At 43.7% G+C, this 26,553-nt stretch overlaps 1 protein-coding gene across 1 annotated transcript in view; it reads right to left on the reverse strand.

Moving 5' to 3' along the window:
* The window catches only part of LATS2 (large tumor suppressor kinase 2), an 84,743-nt gene that overhangs the window by 13,946 nt on the left and 44,244 nt on the right, over nucleotides 1-26,553 (reverse strand). The window contains exons 3-4 of the mRNA XM_070749770.1: nucleotides 4,350-4,482; nucleotides 79-1,613 (exon numbers count right to left, since the gene is read on the reverse strand). Coding sequence (XP_070605871.1) covers nucleotides 79-1,613; nucleotides 4,350-4,482 — 1,668 coding nt within the window. The remainder of the gene's footprint in view (nucleotides 1-78; nucleotides 1,614-4,349; nucleotides 4,483-26,553) is intronic.

A 26,553-nucleotide genomic window follows, 5' to 3' on the forward strand; every position in this document is an offset into this window, starting at 1 on the left:
CACAGAACGAATTAAGTTTGTAAGTAGAGGTACCACTGTACAACCTACCCACTTTCCCACCCACCCCAAAAAAATCACCTTAGCCATTTCCTGTTCTAGCTGCAGACGGCGATTCATTTTCTGCTGATAGGTCTTTATAACATTCTCCACATGCTGCTCCATGTAGAATTTAAAGGCAAACGGTGAGTAGCTCTTGATTCGGGATTCTCTCTTCTCTTCATCTTTGCCATTCTTCCGTACTGGCACTGGGGAGGTCTGTATTTGCTTTTTGTCCTTGCCCGCTTTTTCCGATTTAGCCGTCTTGATTTTGTCGTTCCTTTCTCCGTTTTCCTCAGATTTGTTGCTCGAGGAGCTTGGGATCCTCCGAAGGGTTTGCTCCATTCCTGGACGTAAACAGTTCATGTCAAACTGCTCTGAACTGTTGGGTAGCAGCAAATGTTTGGGATATGGTGGTGGAGGATACCTGAGTTCCTGATTGCTATAATCAACCTCTAACTGATAGGCGTTTGCTCCTCCGACAGGAAGGGGGTGCTGCTCCATCATTCCTAGATTGTCTAATGCTGAAGACTGCGCAGGTAACCAACCGGGATGCGCAGGGCCTACCGCAGTCTGAGGCTCAGGCCTCATCACTCTTGTGCTCTTCACCGGTTGGAGAATATGAGCAGCTGTGACAGCTGTGATGGTATTTGGGGAAGGAATGGAGGCCTCTGTTTTGCCTGAAGCGGTCTGCCTCATTTGTGGCTGGTGGTTGTTAAAAGAATTCGTTCTGCTGGGGACACAGGCCTCGGGCCTGAAGGGTACGTGTTGCCGCGGAGAGGCTTCCAATGCTTGGCTCTGTAGCGAATCACGGCGGGAGGAAGAGGAGGAGGAAGAGGAAGAGGTGGTTTGCCACTGTTGGATCTGAGAGTTGTTCAGATCATAGAGGTCCATGTTCAGGCTATTTCTAGACGGGGTTAAGAGACCCTGGGGTGGGCTGTCTGAAAATTCATTACTAAACGGGGGCCCTCTAGTCATTATGTGAATTGGATGAGAACTTGGGATCGGCTGCTTGTGATGGGAATGTGGCATATATAGGCCAGCCGGTGCCTGCTGGAACCCATGGCCAGAATTGTTAGTTGCAACAGCTGCTTTGTTAGGGAGGCTCGGATACCCTCCTTCTTGTTGCATTTTGTTTTGAAAAGAATGGCTCCGCTGAATTCCATATCCAAGACTCTCACTCTGCACCATCACAGGCTGCCTGCCATAATGCGGACTGTTTGAGCCATGGGTACCCTGCAATTGCAAAGCTTGGTTACTATGACCAGCCACTGGATAGTTGATGACTGAGGAATCCATGTTAGTCGTGTAGGCTTTCTGTTGAAGATTGCCGGGAGCGTTGTGGGAGCTTAAGCATGGTGGCCTTTGTACAGGGGCATTCATAGTTGCAGACTGAGAAGCAGAAAGCAAATAGTCTATATAGGGCCTGGGGACATCACTGAGAACATTAGCAGATTCAGCACCAAAACCAGTGCCTTCGTAGGCTGGGTTAGGTATCTGGTGATAAGGTGAAAAAGTTTCAGTGGATCCTTCGAAACTTGGCCTTCGGCTCACACTGCTTGGCATTATACTTTTTCCTGTGGAGAATAACACAATGAGTGGATTAACATCAGAAAGATACATATATGTATAAATGATGTTCTTTATTTCTTTCAAACACATACACACACACACACACACAAAGACGGAGAGAGGGAAGGAAGGAAAGAGACAGTCTTATGTAACCAAGCCAGATTTAAAAGTTCCAAGTTCCAAGTCAAGTTTACTTTTCATTGTGCATAAAATCGATTTTGGGGAATAATATAATATAATATAATATAATATAATATAATATAATATAATATAATATAATATAATATAATATAATATAATAACAACAGAGTTGGAAGGGACCTTGTAGGCTTCTAGTCCAACCCCCTGCTTGGACAGTAGACCCTACACTACTTCACACAAACGGTTATCCAACATCTTCTTAAAAACTTCCGGTTTGGAGCATTCACAACTTCTGGAAGCAAGCCGTTCCACTGATCAATTGTTCTAACTGTCAGAAATCTTCTCCTTAGTTCTAAGTTGCTTCTCTCCTTGATTAGCTTCAGCCATTGCTTCTAGTCTTACCCTCAGGTGCTTTGGAGAATAACCTGACTCCCTCTTCTTTATGGTAACCCCTGAAATATTGGAACACTGTTATTATGTTTCTCCTAAGTCTTCTTTTCATTAAACCAGACATACCCAGTTCCTGCAATACCGTTCTTCAAATTTTTTAGCCTCCAGTCCCCTAATCAGTCCCCTAAAAATGTTCTGGAAGTTTCTTTAGAAGCATATTTGTCTCGCTTCGCATGTGAAAGAATGGGGAAAGAAAAATAGTGAAGTACATAGGCGATGTTATTCCTTTTCTTTTTTGCGCTGAAAAACAGCACAGAATTCTTACATCTAGTTTTTCCTTGCAAAAGGAAATTTCGATCACAAATCTTTGAACACTAAATGCAATGGAGGTTCTGCAAGAATTCCACTCAGTTACATGAGAGATTATCACATAAAATGATCCAGTCATGGAACGTCATGTAGAGCAGCGTTTCCCAACCGGTGTGCCGCGGCACACTAGTGTGCCGCGAGACACAGCCAGGTGTGCCGCCTGGGCGGGGCGCTGCGGTGCCTCTGACCTCTCCGCTCCTGCCCGATGCCGCGGTTTCTGGCGCTCTCCTGCTGGGCCCCAAAGAAGGAAGGCAGGAAGGAGAGCTCCATTCTTCGCGCCTTTTCCCCGCCTTCCTTCTTTGGGGCCCAGCAGGAGAGCGCCAGAAACCGCGGCATCGAGCAGGAACCGGGAGGTCGGAGGCACCGGCACAGCAGCGCCCGCCCAGCTGAAGCTTCCCTGTCGTCATCGGCAAGTGTCCTTTGGGGCCCGGCGGGAGGGCACTGGCGGTGGGAGCGGGGGGGGGGGCGGCTGCAGCGGCGCAGGCAGTCGCGGGGAGATGGCGGGGGGAGCGGGGGGGGCGGCTAAAGCGGCCCCGGGCACCGTTCCCTGTAGGCTTTTCCAGGGGCGCGCAGGGAGCCACGGCCACCCGCCCGCCTACCGGATTTCCCTCCGCGCGGCTGGGGAGGTGGATTCGCCGCCCCCCGCCAGCCCGATCTCCCTCCAGTGGCTGGTGACGTAGATCTACCACCCTCGCCAGCCTGATCTCCCTCCGTGGGGGGGTGGGGGGCGACAAACCGACGACCGGGGGCTGTCCGTCCGTGTTGGGTGGTGCAGGGCAGGCACAGGCAGCCCCAGGGGAGAACAAGGGAGGGAGAGAAAGGAAAGAGAGAGTAAGGGAGGGAGAGAAAATTGAATGAAGGAGGGAGAGAAAGAAAGAGTAAGAAGCAGAAAGGATAGAGAAAAAGGAAGAGAAAGGGAGGGGGAGAAAGGAAAGAGGGAGGAAGGGGGGGAGAGAAAATTGAATGAAGGAGGGAGAGAAAGAAAGAGTAAGAAGTAGAAAGGATAGAGAAAAAGGAAGAGAGGGAGGGAGAGAAAGGAAAGAGAGAGAAAGGGAGGGAGAGAAAATTGAATGAAGGAGGGAGAGAAAGAAAGAGTAAGAAGTAGAAAGGATAGAGAAAAAGGAAGAGAAAGGGAGGGAGAGAAAGGAAAGAGAGAGAAAGGGAGGGAGAGAAAATTGAATGAAGGAGGGAGAGAAAGAAAGAGTAAGAAGTAGAAAGGATAGAGAAAAAGGAAGAGAAAGGGAGGGGGGAAAGGGAAAGAGGGAGGAAGGGGGAGAGAAAGAAGATATGAAGGAGGGAGAAAAAGAAAGAGAGATAGGAAGGAAAGAGGGAGAGAAAGGAATGAGAGAGAAAGGGAATGAAAGAGGGAGAAGGGGTGAGAGATAGAAAGGATAGACAGAAAGGGAGAGAAAGGAAAGAGAGAAAGGGAGGGAGGGGAAGGAAAGAGATGAGAGAGGAAGGAGGAGACAGAAAGAGAGGAAGGAAGGAAGAGAGAAAGAAAGAGGGATGGAGAGAGAAAGGAAGGGAGAGAAAGAGGGGGGGAGAGAGAAATAGAGCGAAAGGGAGGAAGAGAAATTTTTTTTGTCCAAACTTTTTTAGCGCCCCCCCCCTCCATGTTCCCCAGGATTTTGAAAATATGAAAAATGTGCCGCGGCTCCAAAAAGGTTGGGAAACACTGATGTAGAGATTTCCAAAGGACCATAATCTCGCTTCCTCCTGTCTTATACTGTGGCGCTACATTTAGCACAGTTAGGAGAGTCTTACTCTGGTGTACATTCAGAGCTAGATCCATCTTGAAATAGTTGAGAAACACATATAGAAGACTAAACAAACTTGCTTACCTGAAGAAGTCTGCTTAATTACACGGACTATTTGTTCATTTCTAGGGTCTAAGTATCCCATCTTGCTAATATATTCCAAAGCTGCTTCAATGCTTCTACTCCCAGTCTGTTTGAGAGCTCTAATAGCCATTTCCTAGACAAAATTAAACAAATACAAGATAACTGTTAATGATCTGGAAGTATTCAATGTAATACAAATACAACCATCTGATGCATTTTATTGATGCATTATTTATTTATTTATTTATTTATTTAGTTAGTTAGTTAGTCCAATACACAATGAGGGTTTTAGTGGGTATATATCTATATACACATAGTAAAATACATGATGAAGGTTATAGAGGAGATACTCATAGTAAAATATATCTAAGAAATAATAGAAAAGAAGGTTTAGTAATAGAACATATCAATGAAAGAATAGAAGAAGAGATACAGGAATAGAAGAAAGGTGTAGGAGATATAGGAGAGCACTAGGACAGGGGATGGAAGGCATTCTAGTGCACTTGTACTCGCCCCTTACTGACCTCTTAGGAATCTGGATAGGTCAACCGTAGATAATCTAAGGGTAAAGTATTGGGGGTTTGGGGATGACACTATGGAGTCCGGTAATGAGTTCCACGTTTCGACAACTCGGTTACTGAAGTCATATTTTTTACAGTCAAGTTTGGAGCGGTTAATATTAAGTTTAAATTTAAAGATATAAGTTTATATCTGAATATATTATGCCTTTAAAGTAAAAAAAAAGTAAGTAATATTAAGTAAATAAAAGCAAGTAATATTTATTTATTGTATCCTGTCTTCTCCGGCAGCTCAAAATAGGCGTTGATTGCTTACCTGAACGCCTCTTCTCGTACGGTGAGCGGGTACAGCAGTCACATGGGTTGCTCATGTCCAATCCGGTGGAACTGAGCCTAGTGTTAAAAAAGCTTGCCGGATCCGCCCCTTCCCCAGAATTCGCGAATCCATAGACTAGGCTCAGCTGTGAAGCTCTGTAGTGTTCAACTCTCATTGTTAGAGAAAGAAGATATAGAAAGGTAAAGAAGACACATACAAGGGCGGGAAGTGACTGCTGTACCCGCTCACCGTACGAGAAGAGGCGTTCAGGTAAGCAATCAACGCCTATTCTCCGTACTGAAGGAGCGGGTCCAGCAGTCACATGGGACATACCCAATAGATGGTCCCTAGGGTGGGATTAGATTGCTATCGTGTGAGATAACGGATTGGAGTACCCTTCTGCCGAAGGCAGCGTCCGCTGAAGCGTAAGAATCAATCTTGTAGTGCCTGATGAAGGAATTTGGCGAGGCCCAAGTGGCTGCTTTGCAGACCTCCTCCAACGGGGCTTGAGTCGCCCAAGCGGCCGAGGTGGCTGCGCTCCTGGTGGAATGCGCTGTGATGTTCCTTGGAACTGAGAGGGAGGCCGACTCATAGGCCTTAGATATAGTCCCTCTGATCCAACGGCCTATTACTGTTGAAGACACTTTGGCCCCCATGACTCTGGGGTGATAGGCTATAAAAAGTGCTTCTGACCTCCGAAAGGGTCCTGTGCGTTGGATATAGATTCTCAGCGCTCTGATGAGATCCAGGGTGTGCCATCTAATTGCCAAGGGATGGTCTCGTTGGAGGCAGAAGGAAGGTAGGACAATATCCTGAGATCTGTGGAACATGGAACTGACCTTGGGTAAGAAGGTGGGGTCCAGTCGCAAGACTACCTTGTCCTGATGGAATTGACAAAGGTCCTGCCTGATTGAGAGGGCAGCCAGCTCCGAAATGCGTCGGGCAGAGGTAATAGCCACCAGGAATGCTACCTTAAAGGATAGGTACCTGAGGGACGCCGATTTTAGGGGTTCGTATGGTGCCTGCGTGAGGGAATGGAGAACCCGTGGCAAATCCCAGGATGGATACCTGTGGACCTTGGAAGGTCTGAGGTTGGCTATGCCCTTGAGGAATTCCTGAACTTCAGGGAAGGATCGGAGAGGCTGTCTGCGGGGACCCCCTAGGACAGATGAAATGGCTGCCAGATGACGCCGGAGGGTGCTGGTGGAAAGACCTTTATGGAAGCCTTGCATAAGGAAGGAAATAATTCTGTGTATGGGGATGCACAGAGGGGAGAGACCTTCCTGTAGACACCACTGGTGAAACTTGGACCACGTGTGGTCGTAGATTCGATTGGTCGAACCCCTTCTGGCCTTTAAAATGACCTCCACTGAATCGGGGTCATGACCACGCAGTTCTAAGTCTCTCCTGATAACAGCCAGGCGGTGAGGTGGAACCACTCCGGGTCTGGATGGAATGAGGCCCCCTGCCGCAGCATATCCCCCGAAACGGGGAGTCGCCAAGGGTCCTGGACGGACAGCTGTTGGAGATCCGCAAACCAGGGCCGGCGGGGCCAATGAGGGGCGATTAAGATTACTCGGGCCCTCTCGGTGAGGACCTTGTGAATCACGTCCGGGAGAATTGGAATTGGAGGAAATGCGTAGAGTAGGCCTGGGGGCCATGGACTCCGGAGGGCATTGATTGCTTCCGCTCCCGGGGATGGAAATCTGGAAAAGAAGCGAGGGAGTTGGGCGTTCGCATTGGTCGCGAAGAGATCCAGGACTGGTAGGCCGAATCTGAGGCTGATTTGATGGAACAGGTCCTGATGGAGGTTCCACTCTCCTGGGTCTATCGTTGCTCGAGATAGCCAGTCCGCCTGGACGTTGAGGCTCCCCGAGATGTGGTCGGCTAGGAGCGACCGAAGATGTTTTTCCGCCCAAAGGCCTAACTTGAGGGCCTCCCTCATGAGAGCCTTGGATCTCGTGCCCCCCTGTCTGCAGATATGGCTTTTTGTGGCAATGTTGTCGGTGAGAATGAGAACGTGCCGGTTGGGAATGCGAGGAGAGAAATGCTTCAGAGCCAGGGAAACGGCTCTTAACTCTAGCCAATTGATTGGCCTGGAAGCTTCCTCCGGGGACCACGTGCCCTGGGCTATCATCCCCTGGGCGTGGGCGCCCCATCCCGATAGACTGGCATCTGTGGTGATGACAAATTGATCCGGGCACCTGAACGGGGATCCTTTGTCCATGGCCGGAGACTTCCACCACTTGAAGGATCTGCGAACACTTGGCGGGATGACAATGCGCCGATTTGAGTTGCTGTGCCCCGATCTCTGAAAGGGTAATAGGAGCCACTGGAGTTCCCTAGCATGAAGGCGAGCCCAGGGAATAATGCCTATGCATGACACCATCTTCCCCAAAAGGGAAGACAGAGTTACTATGGATACTGAAGAATTAGATAAAATGTTAGAAATTAACTCCCCTATACTGAGTTTTCTCTCGGGAGAGAGAAAAACCTGGGAGGATTCTGAATCGATAATGGAACCCAGGTGAGAAATGGATGTGGAAGGTTGGAGGTGGCTTTTTTCAAAGTTGATGGAAAAGCCATGGTCCTGAAGGACTGACATGGTGATAGAAAGGTCTGTTTTCACTTTCTCTAGGGAGTTCCCATGAATCAAAATATCATCAAGATAACATAAAATGTGAATGGGAGACGCCCGGATATAGGCCGCCAGGGACCCCAAGAGCTTTGTAAAGACCCGAGGGGCCGAGGAAAGGCCAAATGGCATCGCCCTATACTGGAAGTGCCTGCCTTGAAAGGAAAAACGTAAAAATTTTCTGTGGCATTTGGCTATAGGAATGTGAAGGTAGGCCTCAGTGAGGTCTAAGGAGACCATGAAATCTCCCGTGTGAATGGCGGCCAGAATAGAAGATAAGGAGTGCATCTTAAACTTCCTATATTTGATGAATAGGTTTAGTTTCTTTAAATCCAAAATAGCTCTCCAACCTCCGGATGACTTTGGAACCATAAATAGGATGGAGTAAAAACCTTGGCCCTTCTGACCGGAAGGAACCGGTTGAATGGCTCTGATGGACAATAGATGAGAAATGGCCTCCTCCATACGGTTACAATCTGAGGAGGACCTGGGAGAAGGGCAGGAAATAAAACGTTTAGGGGGAGGAGAAATAAATTCTAAAAGAAGGCCTGTTTGAACAGTGTCAATGACCCAGGGGTCCTTGGAGGTGAGACGCCAATTAGAGGCGAAATGGGCTAGGCGACCCCCTATGGGAATAGAGGAGAGATTACCATCTAGGTTTTTTTGAAGCCCTGTTAGAGGAAGCTCCCCTTTGGAAGCGAAAACCTCTACCCCTGGAGTTCCTACCTTGGGAACGAAAGCGGGGGGAATACTGACCTGGAGATCTCTGATAGGAAGCCGTTTGATCTTGCTGGCGCCCTGGGCGACGAAAGGACTGCGTTTTGGTAGCCTTTTTTGTGGTTGGACCCAAAACCTTCTTCTTGTCCGTGGTCTCCGTGAGGAGTGGATCCAGAAGATCACCGAAGAGAAGGTCGCGCTTTAAGGGTCCCTGGGATAACTGCCACTTCTGGCGTACTCCCGCTTGCCAAGGGCGAATCCATAGGAGTCTTCTTGCCGTTGTAGAAGCTGCAATAGACTTAGCAGAAAATCTAGTAGATTGCAAGGTGGCATCAGCCACGTACTGGGCAGCTGCAAAGACCTTGTTGAAGTCTTGTTGACCTCTCAAGTCATCGGGAGGAATATGCTGTTGAAGTTGGCGAAGCCACAGCAGCATGGCTCTGGAGAAAAAGGAGGCCGCTGCAGAACTTTTAATGGCCCAGGAATCTGCGGAGAATCCTCTTTTGAGCATTTGTTCAATGCGCTTGTCCTCTGGGCGGAGGACTTCCTCCGCCTCGCCTGGCACAGCCGCTGCCGAGTGAAGGATCTTGACAGGTTCATCCGGTTTGGGAAAGGATAGAAGCTCTTCATAGGAAGAGGAAAGTTTGTACAACTTTCTGTCCTTGGTGGAGGGATTAAGGCCAGAGGCTGGGAAATCCCACTGTTTGAGTAAAGCATCTTTAAACAATTTTGGCATAGGAATTACCTCGTTATCCTCCTGTTCCTCTGTGAAGTAAGGTAAATTCTCCTCCGGGGGATCAGTGGAAGTGGAGGCTTGTTTCTCCTGGGCCGCTAATCCCGTAGAAATCCTAGCTTTGAGGAGGAGAGATTTGAATAATTGAGAAGGAAAAATGGTAATTGGAGAAGGAACCTTTATTTGGGATTCCTCATCATCTGATAGGCCCTGAAAAGGATCCTCATCATCCTCCATATCCTCATATTCGTCCTGAGAGGAATCTGAATCATCCTGAATAGGAGCTCTAACCGCTGGGGAAGAACCCAAGGGGCGGGAGGGACGAGAAGGAGGAGGAGGTAAGGGAAGCTCATTGATGGTGGAGAGTTTGGCATCAATGGCCTTGGACAACACAGCAAAAATAGATTGGAACTCAGGAGGTAAACTGGAAATATCAGCAGGGATGGCAGAAGAATCCCTAAAGGCCTGGGAGGATCCTGGCTGGGGGGAATCTTCAATAATATCTGGTTCCTCTGGACCTATGCCCCATAGGTTAGGTTGGGGTCTGTCTAGGTTAGGCTCATCCAGAGATAACACAGGGACCCCAGAAGGAGGTAGACTAGCAGCCTCTGGGGGGTCTTGACTACTGATTACTTGGGCCTGCACTTTCAAACGTTTAGCTGATTTGTCATGGATTCTTTGTAGGGCTAGGTCCCTTCTCTTCTCGGCCCTGGTGACCTTGGTCGAGGGGCGGGCCCCTGGAGAAGAGGAGGAAGAGGCCTGGGGGATACTAGTAATCTCATCGCCTGTAGGCCTGGCCTCTCTGGGACCTTTAGTTGTGCCTCTCTTGGGAAAGGTAGCCATAGTCTGACAATTAACAGAAGACAAGGCTGAGCCAATAACTGAATAAATAAGGAGAAGAATTTCAAGGACTTCCCAAGAGGAATGGATCCTGCTTCGAGGCCTCGAAGCTGCTGAGACTTGAGGACAATCTGGGCAAACCCAGAGTTCGTGTCCCCAGATCCAGCGGGGCCAGCCTCCCTAAACTTATTAATTAAGTAAACCAAGGCACTCTGGTTGGAGGCTTAGCCGGTGGAGAATTTAGCCTGGGACCCCCAAGGCCCGCTCCGGGATCCACGCGGTGGACTGAGGCCTACGCGGCTGGCAGGAGGCCAACACGAGAGGCCTAGATTTAAAAAGGGCGCGAAGGCCTTCGCGCCGAAAAATCGCTCCGTAAAATCTCTTAAAGGGGAAGCGATCGACTAAGTCCAGGAGACTATAGAGGCGTCTCACTCCGCAGGAGGTATTCTTAAGCCCTTTAATATTTATATATACAATAAAGAATCAATAAATCAATAGATTAATACTTGCACCAGAACCTCCAGGCCAAAGGATTAAAAGAATCCACAAGCGGCCGCGGGGATCGTACACGGCAAAACCGCCGGGGGAAAACGAAACCGCAACTTCTCCAAAGGAAAAAAGCCGAGCCGCAAACGGCTGGCGCTATTAGTGCAAGTAAATAATAATGATAAAACAATTCTTACTACTTTTGAAGAAAAAGATCGAAGGGAAGGTGTTAGAATGTTGAACGAGCTATCACAATACAACCGCAGGATATGCGAACTGAGCGAATTCTGGGGAAGGGGCGGATCCGGCAAGCTTTTTTAACACTAGGCTCAGTTCCACCGGATTGGACATGAGCAACCCATGTGACTGCTGGACCCGCTCCTTCAGTACGGAGAATCATATAGATTGCACACCTCCAGATTTTCCAACAACAACCATTTTATGAGTTAAGTTGGGCTTAGAATAGTCCAAAGGTCCCCAATGAACTTCTGTGGTTGAGAGAAGACCCAACCCTGGGTCTCCCTAATCTTACCCCAGCATCTGAACCACTATACTCTATGTACAGACGCCAGATTGTGATCCCCTTATATAGAGCGCTAGTGAGACCACATTTGGAATACTGTGTTCAGTTCTGGAGACCTCACCTACAAAAAGATATTGACAAAATTGAACGGGTCCAAAGACGGGCTACAAGAATGGTGGAAGGTCTTAAGCATAAAACGTATCAGGAAAGACTTAATGAACTCAATCTGTATAGTCTGGAGGACAGAAGGAAAAGGGGGGACATGATCGAAACATTTAAATATGTTAAAGGGTTAAATAAGGTTCAGGAGGGAAGTGTTTTTAATAGGAAAGTGTACATAAGAACAAGGGGACACAATCTGAAGTTAGTTGGGGGAAAGATCAAAAGCAACGTCAGGAAATATTATTTCACTGAAAGAGTAGTAGATCCTTGGAACAAACTTCCAGCAGACGTGGTTGGTAAATCCACAGTAAACTGAATTTAAACATGCCTGGGATAAACATATATCCATCCTAAGATAAAATACAGGAAATAGTATAAGGGCAGACTACATGGACCATGAGGTCTTTTTCTGCCGTCAGTCTTCTATGTTTCTATGTTTCACAGAAAATGTTATATTAAAAGAGGCATTCCTTCCTGCACCATCTTTCTATAAACAGTGGTAGCAAAAGTTATTTCCCATTTCATTTTTTAAAAAACCCAACAATCACTGCTTCCTGGTTATTGTAAGGTTTTTGTTGAATCAGTTTCAAGCTTCAAAATGTGGCAAGCCAATTAACTGAGGATTCTACTAAAAAGTAAAAACAAGAAGATATTTCGAAATGTCAAGAAACCCAAATATTTTATCGCTTAGGTGTAGAACAAAGTTTACTAAAGCTATTTGGCTGAGAATGCCCACTAGCAACTCAAGAGACAAACTCAAATGAACTAGACCTTGGCATGTAGCTAGAATGCTTTCGTAAACTACTCAAGACTCACTTATACCGCCAGGCATGGGGGAGTTGAGACACCTTTCCCCCAGGCTTTTTTATACTTTGTTTTATGTTTGGTATGAATGTGCTGTTTGGTTTTTTAAATAATGATAGGGTTTTATATGGTTTTTTTTAATTTCTTTTTATTGTTTTCATAAATATATATATCACATTTTGTTTGTTCAGTTTACAGATCTTGTCCAACTTTTTTTACCTGTTACAATCATTCTTAATTATGTTGGGTCTTATAAGTAACTCTATCTTAATACTATGCAATAAAGAACAGAATAAAAGCATTCAAAAGGTATTTGTTGTTTACGATTTGTACTGCAATTTTGTATCATATTATACAAGAAATTTCTTCTGAATCCATTGGTGCCAATTACACCACATATTTTTAAATTCAATTAATTCTATTTCCCTTAAGTAAGTTTGTCATCTCGTCCATTTCTGCACATGAGTGGTTTTATATGTTTTTAATATTAGATTTGTTCTATTGCTATATTGTTTTTGTTGCTGTTGTGAGCCGCCCCGAGTCTTCGGAGAAGGGCGGCATACAAATCTAATAAATAATAATAATAATGCTCCAAATGATTAAAAATATATTCAGTTCTGCAGCGGCACCCTGCAGCAGCTCTTCTTATAATATGCTACAGATACCATGCTTATTCTTATTTTTTAGTGTGTTTTATGGAATGAATGATTATGAATGTTTTAAATTATTTTAGGATTTTTAGAGTTTTTAAATTATATTAATTGGACTAGATGTATTACTATGTTTTTATACGTGTCGTGAGCCGCCCCGAGTCCTTGGAGAGGGGCGGCATACAAATCCAATAAAATAAATAAATAAAATAATTTATATGAGAACAAAATAATTGGGGGAGTACAGGGGGGAGGGGTCAAAAGACCAGAGATGGGGTGAGGGAGTTGAAATGCATGCTGTGGTTATAAATGCAAGTAGGCTGCCAAGTGGCCGAATTATGATCACATGACTGTGGGGCATTGCCGCAGTCACAACTTCAGGGACCAATTGTAACTACCATTCATTCATTGCCATCAGAACCAGTGAAGGGCTCCCCGTCACCGGCACTCCTGGTTGGCTCCCAGTGACTGACGTGCATGCACCAGCGCGAGATTAAGCTTCTGGGGAACGAAATCTCATGGAAAGACGCTCGCGACAAGACGGAGTGTCTGTGGGTCTTGCCTCCCAAGGACAATTCCATCTGTCCATCCATTACCCTGGGGGGAGAATCATTGACCCCCTCAGAGAGGGTTCGCAACTTGGGCGTCCTCCTCGATCCACAGCTCACATTAGAGAAACATCTTTCGGCTGTGCCGAGGGAGGCGTTTGCCCAGGTCCGCCTGGTGCACCAGTTGCGGCCCTATCTGGACCGGGAGTCACTGCTCACAGTCACTCATGCCCTCATCACCTCGAGGCTCGACTACTGTAACGCTCTCTACAAGGGGCTCCCTTTGAAAAGTGTTCGGAAACTTCAGATCGTGCAGAATGCAGCTGCGAGAGCAATCATGGTCTTTCCCAAATATGCCCATGTTACACCAACACTCCGCAGTCTGCATTGGTTGCCGATCAGTTTCCGGTCGCAATTCAAAGTGTTGGTTATGACCTATAAAGCCCTTCATGGCACCGGACCAGATCACCTCAGGGACCGCCTTCTGCGGCACGAATCCCAGCGACCAGTTAGGTCCCACAGAGTGGGTCTTCTCCGGGTCCCGTCAACTAAACAATGCTGCTTGGCGGGACCCAGGGGAAGAGCCTTCTCTGTGGCGGCCCCGGCCCTCTGGAACTAACTCCCCCCAGAGATTAGAATTGCCCCCACCCTCCTTGCCTTTCGTAAGCTACTTAAAACCCACCTCTGCCACCAGGCATGGGGGAACTAAGATTCCTTTTCCCCCTAGGCCTTTACAATTGTATGCATGGTATGTTTGTATGTATGTTTGGTTTTTTATATTAAGGGGTTTTTAATTCACTTTTAGTATTGGATTATTATTGTACACTGTTTATGATTGCTGTTAGCCGCCCCGAGTTTTCGGAGAGGGGCGGCATATAAATCCAATAAATAAATAAATAAATGAATAAATGAATAAATGAATAAATGAATAAACGACATTAACCAAACCCACTTGGGGAAAAAAAAAATTGTTTCATAGCTGTTGTGGTTAGCTCTGGCCCAGCTCCTGCCCCAAGGACTGTGGATGTGGGGGAGACATCCACATGCTGCAGGCCTGTTTTGCCCCCGGTGGAATCTGCTGATGAAGGCTCCTCTGACCAAGAAGACATGAGTGACAGGGAGGAGGAGGAGAGTGTGGCAGACAGCTCAGAAGGAGATCAATTATCTAGCTCCTCCTTGGATTCAGAACCAGAGTTAATGATACAGCCACGCATGCGGAGAGCGATGCATAGGCAACAACAACGGAGAGATTATTATCAAAGAAAATGAGGCCACCTGTGGTTGGGTGGGGCTGTGGTAATTAGTGAGGCTGCTATAAATAGCAGCCTGTGGGTTTGGCCATTGTGGAGGATTATCTGATCGTTGTGTTTCGTGACTGCTGTACTGACTTTGACTTTTTGTGTGCTGATTTTTCCCTGCTTTGAAACTAAACCGGAGCAATGTGTGTTTCACTTTGTGAAAGAAGGACTGTGAATTGCCTCACAGCTGCAAGCTAAGTAGCTCAGAACTGATAAGGGACTTGTATAAATTACCAAGTTTGTTTGGAGACGAGTGCTCTTTGCTATACCAAAAGAGGGCTTGGTTTAAGTGAATTTTCATTATAAAGAACATTGTTTTGACTTTTCAAACGTGTGTGTGTATGTGTCTGAAATTTGTATTTTTGGGAGGATTCTATCAGAGAGCCCGACAGAACAATAGCCAGCAGTTATTTCCATGCACTCTTTACCTAAATACTATTTCATCCAGGCTGGAATAGCAGCGGACAGCTTCCCCTGTTTTAGCCTCTGTGTTGGCTTACTTCCCCCACTCCCATTGGCAGAGGATCGGACTCCAGTTGTTTTATAAGACTGCCCAGCAACATTTTTCATTGAGAGGGGGAAAAGAGGGAGCTGGTTGACAGGAGTATATTTATCATCATAAGTAAAGATTGTGAAAGAAGTTTATTGTTAACTGGACTTTTGTGCCGCCCCTCTCCGAGCAAAACAGACATAGAAACATAGAAGACTGACGGCAGAAAAAGACCTCATGGTCCATCTAGTCTGCCCTTATACTATTTTCTTTATTTTATCTTAGGATGGATATATGTTTATCCCAGGCATGTTTAAATTCAGTTACTGTGGATTTACTGAATTTAAACATGCCTGGGATAAGCATATATCCATTGTAAGATAAAATACAGGAAATACTATAAGGGCAGACTAGATGGACCATGAGGTCTTTTTCTGCCGTCAGTCTTCTATGTTTCTATGTCTGTTTTGGAGGAGAGGAGTCGTCGGAGAGGGGCGGCACAAAAGTCCAATTAATAATAAACTTCTTTCACAATCGTTACTTATGATGATAAATATACTCCTGTCAACCAGCTCCCTCTTTTCCCCCTCTCAATGAAAAAGAATCCTTTTCCAACTTGGTATTATCTGAAGGAGACAACGGGCAGTTCAAGATGTGGACAAAGGGAAACCGCCAAAAGTCCCATACTGAATACAAATATAAACAATGTGCTTTTCCATTCACAAGGAGGATGGGCGACCGATGCCGGAAGGAGATCTTCAAGGGAGGGGGGCAGAAGACCGGGCTTCTTCAAAAGAAAGGAAAATTAGCCTTTTAAGGAAAGTTCATTGTGATTATCCACGCAGCTAAGTCTCTTGCTCCACTGGAAGCTCAAGGAAGGCAATATTTATTTATTTATTTTATTTATTTATTTATTTTGTCCAATACACAATGAGGGTTTTAGTGGCTATATATCTATATATACATAATAAAATACATGATGAAGGTTATAGAGGAGATACTCATAGTAAAATATATCTAAGAAATAATAGAAAATAAGATATAGTAATAGAACATATCAATGAAAGAATAGAAGAAGAGATATAGGAACAGAAGAAAGGTATAGGAGATATACCGTAGGAGAGCAATAGGACTGGGGACGGAAGGCACTCTAGTGCACTTGTACTCGCCCCTTACTGACCTCTTAGGAATCTGGATAGGTCAACCGTAGATAATCTAAGGGTAAAGTGTTGGGGGTTTGGGGATGACACTATGGAGTCCGGTAATGAGTTCCACGCTTCGACAACTCGGTTACTGAAGTCATATTTTTTACAGTCAAGTTTGGAGCAGTTAATATTAAGTTTAAATCTGTCGTGGGCTCTTGTGTTGTTGTGGTTGAAGCTGAAGTAGTCACCGACAGGCAGGACGTTGCAGCATATGATCTTGTGGGCAATACTTAGATCTTGTTTAAGGCGTCTTAGTTCTAAACTTTCTAGGCCCAGGATTGAAAGTCTAGTCTCATAGGGTATTCTATTTTGAGTGGAGGAGTGAAGGGCTCTTCTGGTGAAGTATCTTTGGACATTTTCAAGGGTGTTAATGTCTGAGATGCGATATGGGTTCCAAACAGATGAGCTGTATTCGAGGATGGGTCTGGCAAAGGTTTTGTAAGCTCTGGTAAGTAGTGTGAGATTGCCAGAGCAGAAGCTACGTAGGATTAGGTTTACAACTCTTGAAGCCTTCTTGGCTATATTGTTGCAGTGGACTTTGGCACTTAAATCTTTTGTTATTAGTATACCAAGGTCTTTAACCGAGTGGGGATTATCTGTGATAATTTGATTATTCAGTTCGTATTTGGAGTTCAGATTTTTCTTCCTAATGTGTAGGACAGAGCATTTGCTAGTTGAGATTTGGAGTTGCCATGTGTTAGACCACTCAGAAACAGCAACATATTGTTTCCCAGAACACATAGTAATTTCTATTTATGGGCCATTTATGAAGGTTTTATAATAGTATACTCAGGGCCCTCCCTGCTTCTGCAGGATATATAACCATGATTACATTTCAAAAATGGTACCTGTTACATACATTAAGGCAATAAGACGATAACTATGGAAAATTACTGTATAAAAACTCGGGGGAAAACTGGATCAACTTCATTACAATAGACCTCCACTGAGCACAAGGTAATGGCTGAAAGGATTTATTTAGCTCGTTGGGGATGGGCCAGCAGCTATTCAGTTCTATAAATACCCTGGCTAGTCCTAGGAGATGCAATCCTGAGTTGGTGAATGAAACTGAACCTTTACATGGAGTTTGAAAGAAAAAAACCTGAGGGGGAGGCTAAGAAATTAGAGGAGCATTGTTGGAGAACAGTTCTCAGGACATGAGGGGGTGTCTAAGAAAGCACATACCTCCATCTTTGAATGATAAATCATTATAATAAGTGGTTAGGGGCAGACAGGTGAGTTTAGCAATATTGCATGGAAGTAAAACTAACTGAAATTAAGGAAGATAGCTATAGAGGTAGAAAACTAGCAGAGATATGGACCTATCCCATAGCGCAGAGGACCACCTATCTATCTATCTATCTATCTATCTATCTATCTATCTATCTATCTATCTATCTATCTATCTATCTATCTATCTATCTATCTATCTATGTAATCTATCTATCTATCTATCTATTATCTATCTATCTATCTATCTATCTAATCTATCTATCATCTATCTATCTATCTATCTATCTATCATCTATCTATCATCTATCTATCTAATCTATCTATCTATCTATCTATCTATCTTCTATCTATCATCTATCTATCTTCTATCTATCATCTATCTATCTATCTATCTATCTATCTATCTATCTATCTATCTAATCTATCTATCTATCTATCTATCTTCTATCTATCATCTATCTATCTATCTATCTATCTATCTATCTATCTATCTATCTATCTATCTATCTATCTATCTAATCCAGTGTTTCCCAACCTTGGCAACCCTGAAGATATTTGGACTTCAACTCCCAGAATTCCCCAACCAGCGAATGCTGGCTGGGGAATTCTGGGAGTTGAAGTCCAAATATCTTCAAGTTGCCAAGATTGGGAAACACTGATCTAATCTATCTATCTATCTATCTATCTATCTATCTATCTATCTATCTATCTATCTATCTATCTATCTATCTATCTATCTTCTATCTATCATCTATCTATCTATCTAATCTATCTATCTATCTATCTATCTTCTATCTATCATCTATCTATCTATCTATCTATCTATCTATCTATCTATCTATCTATCTATCTATCTATCTAATCCAGTGTTTCCCAACCTTGGCAACCCTGAAGATATTTGGACTTCAACTCCCAGAATTCCCCAACCAGCGAATGCTGGCTGGGGAATTCTGGGAGTTGAAGTCCAAATATCTTCAAGTTGCCAAGATTGGGAAACACTGATCTAATCTATCTATCTGTCTGTCTGTCTGTCTGTCTGTCTGTCTGTCTGTCTGTCTGTCTGTCTGTCTGTCTATCTAACTAACTAACTAACTAACTAACTAACTATCATCTATCTATCTATCATCTATCTATCTATCTATCATTTATCTATCATCTATCTATCTATCTAATCTATCTATCTCCTTACCTACCTATTTACTTACTTACTATTTGTTTTGTCAATTACATATTGGAGGTATACAAGGATATTATAACAACGTTTATATAAATGATAGAGAAACATTAGGGCAGGGGACAGTTGGTACACTGGTGCACTTATGCACGCCCCTTACTGGCCTCTTGGGAAGCGGGTGTGGTCAACAGTGGATAGTCTAAGGGTAACGTTTTGGGGGTTAGGCAATGATACTACAGAGTCAGGTAGGGAATTCCATGCATCAACTCCTCAGTTATTAAAGTTGTATTTCCTGCAGCTGAGTTTAGAGCGATTCAATTTAAGTTTGTACCTGTTGTGAGCTCGTGTGTTGTTGTGCTTGAAGCTAAAGTAGTCATTGACAGGAAGGAGGTTGTGGCAGATGATTTTATGGGCTATGCTTAGGTCATGTTTAAGGCGACAAAGTCCTAAGCTTTCCAAGCCTAGGATTGTCTAATTGTGTAGGGTATACTGTTACGAATGGAGAAGTGGAGGGCTCTTCTAGTAAAGTATCTCTGGACATTTCCTAGAGTGTTATACTTTGCAAATAATCTGAATGGACTGCTTCAAAATCCATGCAAGCGCAACTATTTCTTATTAAAGTAGCCTTTTTTTTCCCATGCTTTTACAAAAGCCTGCAAAAAAACAGAAGAAGGAGGAGATATGGCTCCATTAATGAGCCAACACATTAAAGCCACTGCCTCCTTTTCACCAGTCAGTTAGAACAAAGATGAGGCTATATGGTTGAAGACAGTTATATTTCTATGGAGTCTTGAATACTTTTTTTGACCTTATAATAAGCATGCTTCGACTTATTATCTAAAACATGGGTTTCAAACTCACGTTGTCATGTGACGTACCATGATTTTTGACCCTTCGCTAAATTGGGCATGGGCATGGCCAGTGTGTGACACACCTAGCCTGCGGGCTGTGAGTTTGTCACCCCTGATCTAGAATATACTTGGATAGTGTGTTCTGGATTGACTTCTTTGTCAGGAAAACTGATATGGAAAAACGGAAATGTTCAGAGTCTGAGGGTCTGCAATGATAAGACATTATCATTAGCAAGGTAACAATTCATCTGGAGGATTTTTATGGAGGATTTTATTATTATTTATTATTATTATTTATTAGATTTGTATGCCGCCCCTCTCCGAAGACTCGGGGCGGCTCACAACAGTAATAAAAACAATATAGTAGTGGAACAAATCTAATATTAAAAAAACATATAAAACCCTATCATTTTTTAAAAAACAAACAAACAGCACATTCATACCAAACATAAAACAAAGTATAAAAAAGCCTGGGGGAAAGGTGTCTCAACTCCCCCATGCCTGGCGGTATAAGTGAGTCTTGAGTAGTTTACGAAAGACAGGGAGGGTGGGGGCAGTTCTAATCTCCGGGGGGAGTTGGTTCCAGAGGGCCGGGGCCGCCACAGAGAAGGCTCTTCCCCTGGGGCCCGCCAAACAACATTGTTTAGTCGACGGGACCCGGAGAAGGCCAACTCTGTGGGACCTTATCGGTCGCTGGGATTTGTGCGGTAGCAGGTGGTTCGGAAGGTACTCTGGTCCAATGCCATGTAGGACTTTAAAGGTCATGACCAACATTTTGAATTGTGACCGGAAACTGATCGGCAGCCAATGCAAGCTTTTTTTCTATGAAAACTCTCATTCCAAAATGGGAAAAATATTAGGAACAGATATTCTCTTTTGTTATGGCTAGGCTTTTGAGATTTCAGAGCAGTAAACGATTTGACAGAGAAAAAGACAGCAGGATTTGTTAAAGTCATGCTGCATGATAACACACTTTTCACTTTAGCTTGGTAAATAGTTCTGCGGCTGATTCAGCAGTCATGATGCACATTGGCGTAAATAATGTGGGACTCATGTAATTGTGATTTTTGAGGTTCTGGAAGCCAAGTGCAGGTTTCCAAATAGGAAGTTGAGAGGACCAAGCTACATTTAACTGAAATGTTACATAGCACATGTGCAGAGTCAGCTACCAGGACAGACCTGAGGAGTGTGAAGGAATGCATCGGCAGAATCCGATTTGACAGTCACTGTGGAACTAGGACTGTGTTTAAAAAGAAGGTAACAATTTAAAACAGGATGGAACTACTAGCATCCCCAATCAGGAAAATGAAATGAACTGGAAAAATCTCTGCAGAATTCAGGTTAAAATGTTTGATTATTAAAAAGTAGGACATAAACACACTGTAAAACAGGGAAATCAAAGAAACCAAGTGCTCACAGAAGACAACGCATATTGCAGAGATATTTCCATAAAGGCATCTTGTCTAAGTGTTTGGAAAACTTGTATGTTAAGAACATACATAAGAACCTAAGAAGAGCCATGCTGAATCAGGCCAAAGCCCATCGAGTCCAGCATTCTGTGTCACACAGTGGCCCACCAATTGTCCATGGGGATCTTGAGCAGAAAGAGAAGGCAAGACCCTCCCTTTCCCTTGACCCCCAACAAGTGGTACTCAAGGGAATCCTGCCTGCCTCAACCAACATAGAGGCAGCACTTGGACATCCGTTTCAATAACCATCTATATGCTTGGCATCTATGGATCTGTCTAATTTATTTTATTTATTTATTTATTAAATATGTATGCTGCCCCCTCCGCAGACTCGGGGCGGCTCACAACAGTAACAGAAAACAATATATAATACAAATTCAATAATTAGAAAGCTAAAACCCCATAGTTTAAAAAACATGCACACAACATACCATACATAAACAGTATAGGCCTGGGGAAGATATTTCAGTTCCCCCATGCCTGATGGCAGAGGTGGGTTTTAAGGAGTTTGCGGAAGGCAAGGAGGGTGGGGGCAGTTCTAATCTCAGGGGGGAGCTGGTTCCAGAGGGTCGGGGCCACCAAAGAGAAGGCTCTTCCCCTGGGACCCGCCAAATGACATTGTTTAGTCGACGGGACACGGAGAAGGCCAACTCTGTGGGACCTAATCGGTCGCTGAGATTCGTGCGGCAGAAGGCGGTCCTGGAGATATTCTGGTCCGATGCCATGAAGGGCTTTATAGGTCAAGACCAACACTTTGAATTGTGACCGGAAATTGATCGGCAACCAATGCAGACTGCGGAGGGTTGGTGTAACATGGACATACTTTGGGAAGCCCATGATTGCTCTCGCAGCTGCATTCTGCACGAATGGCTGACAGCTGTCACGAACTCTTTTGGAAGTGAATTCCATAAACCAATGACCCTCTGGGTGAAGAAATATTTCCCTTGACTTGTCCTCGCTTTCTTACCTATGAGCTTTAGGGAGTGCCCCCTTGTCCTAGTATTGTGTGATAGAGAAAAGAATTTTTCTCTATCCACCTTTTCTATCCCATGCATGATTTTATACACCTCAATCAAGTCACCCCTTAAACGCCGTCTTTCAAGGCGGAAGAGACCAAGGCGTTCAAAGTCTTTGAGCAAAAATTGTATCTGTGTATGTGTGTGTGTAAGGGGAGGAAGATTGGGGTGCTTGGGAGACTATAGGGTTAAAAAAAAGTTTATAGAAATAAGACAAATAGAGGCATTAGTCATCTCAGCATAAAAGTCTGGGAGATAAGGTCCTTTGCACTTCAGAAAGATGGTGCAATGTCATATTATAAACTAGAAGTTATAGAAGGGCAAATTCCTATATAAGAGCAATGTAAATAGGTCATGTCCCCAACGTAGCTTAGTACATAGTATCCTAGTGCAAATATCCGTATCTTAACTGATAATTTAATGAGACAAATCTGAGGAAAGATTGTGCTGACAAGATATGTTTTACGTTGGACAGGCAAATGAAAAACAAATAATTCCTCTGGTTCGGATGGAATCCATCCAAGAGATTTGAAAGCACTAAAACATAAACTCGCTGATCCTTTGGCAAATATATGTGATATGACCTTCAGAACAGGACCAGGCAGTTGTTCATTTTTTATACAGGAACCAAGAAAGATCCAGGAAACATCTGCTCTGGGTAAATTGGTGCCAAGTGTTATTAGAGTTAAAATGATCGGGTTTATAGGAAGATAAAGCTTGTTAAGGAATCGTCAACATAGTTGCCACTCTGACCTTTTCGAATTTTCTGAGGGCGTCAACAAGCATGTGAATGAGGTAATCTAGTAGACAATGGCTGCCTGAACTCATAAAAAGGCTTTTGAAAAGGTTTCTGAGAAAATAGAAACATAGAAGACTGATGGCAGAAAAAGACCTCATGATCCATCTAGTCTGCCCTTATACTATTTCCTGTATTTTATCTTACAATGGATATATGTTTATCCCAGGCATGTTTAAATTCAGTTACTGTGGATTTACCAACCACGTCTGCTGGAAGTTTGTTCCAAGGATCTACTACTCTTTCAGTAAAATAATATTTTCTCATGTTGCTTTTGATCTTTCCCCCAACTAACTTCAGATTGTGTCCCCTTGTTCTTGTGTTCACTTTCCTATTAAAAACACTTCCCTCCTGAACCTTATTTAACCCTTTAACATATTTAAATGTTTCGATCATGTCCCCCCTTTTCCTTCTGTCCTCCAGACTATACAGATTGAGTTCATTAAGTCTTTCCTGATACGTTTTATGCTTAAGACCTTCCACCATTCTTGTAGCCCATCTTTGGACCCGTTCAATTTTGTCAATATCTTTTTGTAGGTGAGGTCTCCAGAACTGAACACAGTATTGTATTCCAAATGTGGTCTCACCAGCACTCTATATAAGGGGATCACAATCTCCCTCTTCCTGCTTGTTATACCTCTAGCTATGCAGCCAAGCATCCTACTTGCTTTTCCTACTGCCTGACCACACTGCTCACCCATTTTGAGACTGTCAGAAATCACTACCCCTAAATCCTTCTCTTCTGAAGTTACAGCATAAGACACAAAATACAGCATAAGACACAAGCTCTCCTTAACTCAGTAATTGAACAGAAAATAGAGAGGAATAATCAATCAATGATTTATATAGTAGAGAATTTAAACAGTGAGAATTTTCCAGCATACATATTGGAGCCATGCTTTGGACCTTATTCTACAGCCATTAACCTAGAATTAGCGAGTGAGTTGACTGATTTTGCTAGTACAGTGTTCCCTCGATTTTTGCGGGTTCGAACTTCGCAAAAAGTCTATACCACGGTTTTTCAAAAAATATTAATTAAAAAAAATACTTCGCTGTTTTTCCCCCTATACCACGGTTTTTCCCGCCCGATGATGTCATGTCATCGCTAAACTTTCGTCCGCCTTTAATAAATATTTTTTTAAATAAACTTTAATAAATAAACAGAGTGAGTAATAAACTAAATGGTTGCTAAGGGAATGGTAAATTGTAATTTAGGGATTTAAAGTGTTAAGGGAAGGCTTGTGATAACTTGTCCATAACCAAAAATAGTGTATTTACTTCCGCATCTCTACTTCGCGGAAATTCGAATTTCGCGGGTGGTCTTGGAACGCATCCCCCGCGAAAGTCGAGGGAACACTGTACTGTATCCAATTATTTAGGGGCAATCATGCAAACAAACAAGAAAACCCAAAAAAATTCAGTATATAAGCTGATAGAAATCTGAGGTGGCAGTGATTGTACTGCCACCTCAGTACTGTTGGGCTTGATAAAGTAAAAGTGGGCAAAAATTATATTAAATGGGGATATAACAGAAAATTTTCAAATTTTTTAAGGAGTGCGCCAAGGGTGTCCTCTGTCCCCACTGCTTTTCATCTTTTCCATAGAAGTATTATTCAGACAAATTTGGGGAAATAAATAAGTGATAGGATTAAAGACCAAAGGACAAGAATTTGAAATACAAGCTTTTGCTGATGACTTTACTATTGAGGATCCATTAGAGTCAGGTCAAAAATTATTAAAAGAAATAAACAGATTTGGACAACTAGCAGGGTTTAAAATTAATAAACGAAAAACTAAAATTATCACGAAAAATATGACAGACAAACAGAACGAATATCTAGCAGCTAAATTAGAAATTCAAATTGTCAATAAGGTTAAATATTTAGGGATAATTTTATCACCAACATGTATCACAAGAAGATAACTATGTAGTATTATTAAAAAAGATAGCGACACAATTGTATAATTGTATTGTATTTTATATTATTGTAAGCCACTTGGAGTCCCATGGGATTGGACAGCATAGAAGTCAAATAAATTAATTCTGAATAAGGGAAAGTGAAGCCACGTCTGTCCTTGCTGAGGACTCAGTTGAATCTGGGATAGATGGCGGATGGAGCTTCACATAGATGATTGATAGACTCAGTCCTTACTCTGATTGGACGAAGGCAACCCATTCTGAATGCTAGCTCTACCCACCATAGAGAATGGACTGTGTATATGGAAAGATATGTAAGATTGATCCAGACATCACTCTGTTCATATAATATATATCAGGAGGGGGGAGATAAAAATTTGGAATTTATTTATTTATTTATTGGATTTGTATGCCGCCCCTCTCCGCAGACTCGGGGCGGCTAACAACAGTGACAAAAAACAGCATGTAACAATCCAATACTAAACAACTAAAAAAACCCTTATTATAAAACCAAACATACATACAAACATACCATGCGTAAATTGTAAGGCCTAGGGGGAAAGAATATCTCAGTTGCCCCATGCCTGACGGCAGAGGTGGGTTTTAAGAAGCTTACGAAAGGCAAGGAGGGTGGGGGCAATTCTAATCTCTGGGGGGGAGTTGGTTCCAAAGGGGGCCACCACAGGGAAGGCTCTTCCCCTGGGTCCCGCCAAACGACATTGTTTAGTTGACGGGACCCGGAGAAGGCCCACTCTGTGGGGCCTAACTGGTCGCTGGGATTCGTGCAGAAACTGATTAAAAACAAACTGTTAAGACGCTTGGCTTGCTGGCTGGAAAGATAGCAACCCAGGTTCGAAACCCACGAACCATACAATGTGGCAAACTCTCATTCTTGCCCCAGCTCCTGCCAACCTAGCAGCTCAAAAGCATACAAATGCAAGTAGATAAATAGGTATCACTTAGGTGCAAAGGTAACAGCATCCCGCAGCATCACTCTGGCCAAATGTCTGTGGAAATAAATGTCTTCTAATAGTTCAAGCTCAATGGCCTTGAAATGGAGAAGAGCCCTGCCCTCCCTCATGATGGGCAATGATTAGCCTAGTAAAATCTGCAAGGACTCCTTCACCTTTACTTGCCACAAAAGAAATAAGATTTTGCAAAAGGAAAGAACTGGTTCTGATATTGCAAAATCTTTAAAACATGCCAAAAATATTTTTGAAAACCTGGCTTTAGAAGAGCACTTAATGCTGAGTCGAAAAGTCCTCAGCAACTTATGGCTGTGCAAACAGTTAAGGAAGCTATGGAATGCGTAGAGGAAAAGCTGCTTTTTCCCGGTTTTGTTCTGGCTCTGCCACTGGATGTAAAACTCAACTGAGTCAGCTGAGAGCAATGTTTCTAAAAAAATTAAAAAAAGCTTCCCATTCTCTACATAACAGTACCCAGCAATATCTGTTCTTGATTCAATAAGGAAATCTAACGATACTTCAGAAGAGAAAGTTTGCTATCATCTTCAAAGACAATTTTTAAATCTGGCTGACAAAGTTCTTTATCAATTCAGACATGGCAGTTTTTTAATTTACTAAAGTAAGGCAAAAGAAAATAGATTCCAATTTGCAAGACAATAACAGAATAACAGAGTTATAAGGGACCTTGGAGGACTTGTAGTCCAACCTCCTGCTCAGGCAGAAAGCCTTATGCCAGTGATGGCGAACCTATGGAATGGGTGCCACAGGTGGCACACCGAGCCATATCTGCTGGCAAGCAAGCCATTGCCCTAGCTCAGCTCCAGTGTGCATGTGTGTGCTGGCCAACTGATTTTTGG

The sequence above is a fragment of the Erythrolamprus reginae genome, chromosome 4 (assembly GCF_031021105.1).
Source record: "Erythrolamprus reginae isolate rEryReg1 chromosome 4, rEryReg1.hap1, whole genome shotgun sequence".
NCBI lineage: Eukaryota > Metazoa > Chordata > Lepidosauria > Squamata > Dipsadidae > Erythrolamprus > Erythrolamprus reginae.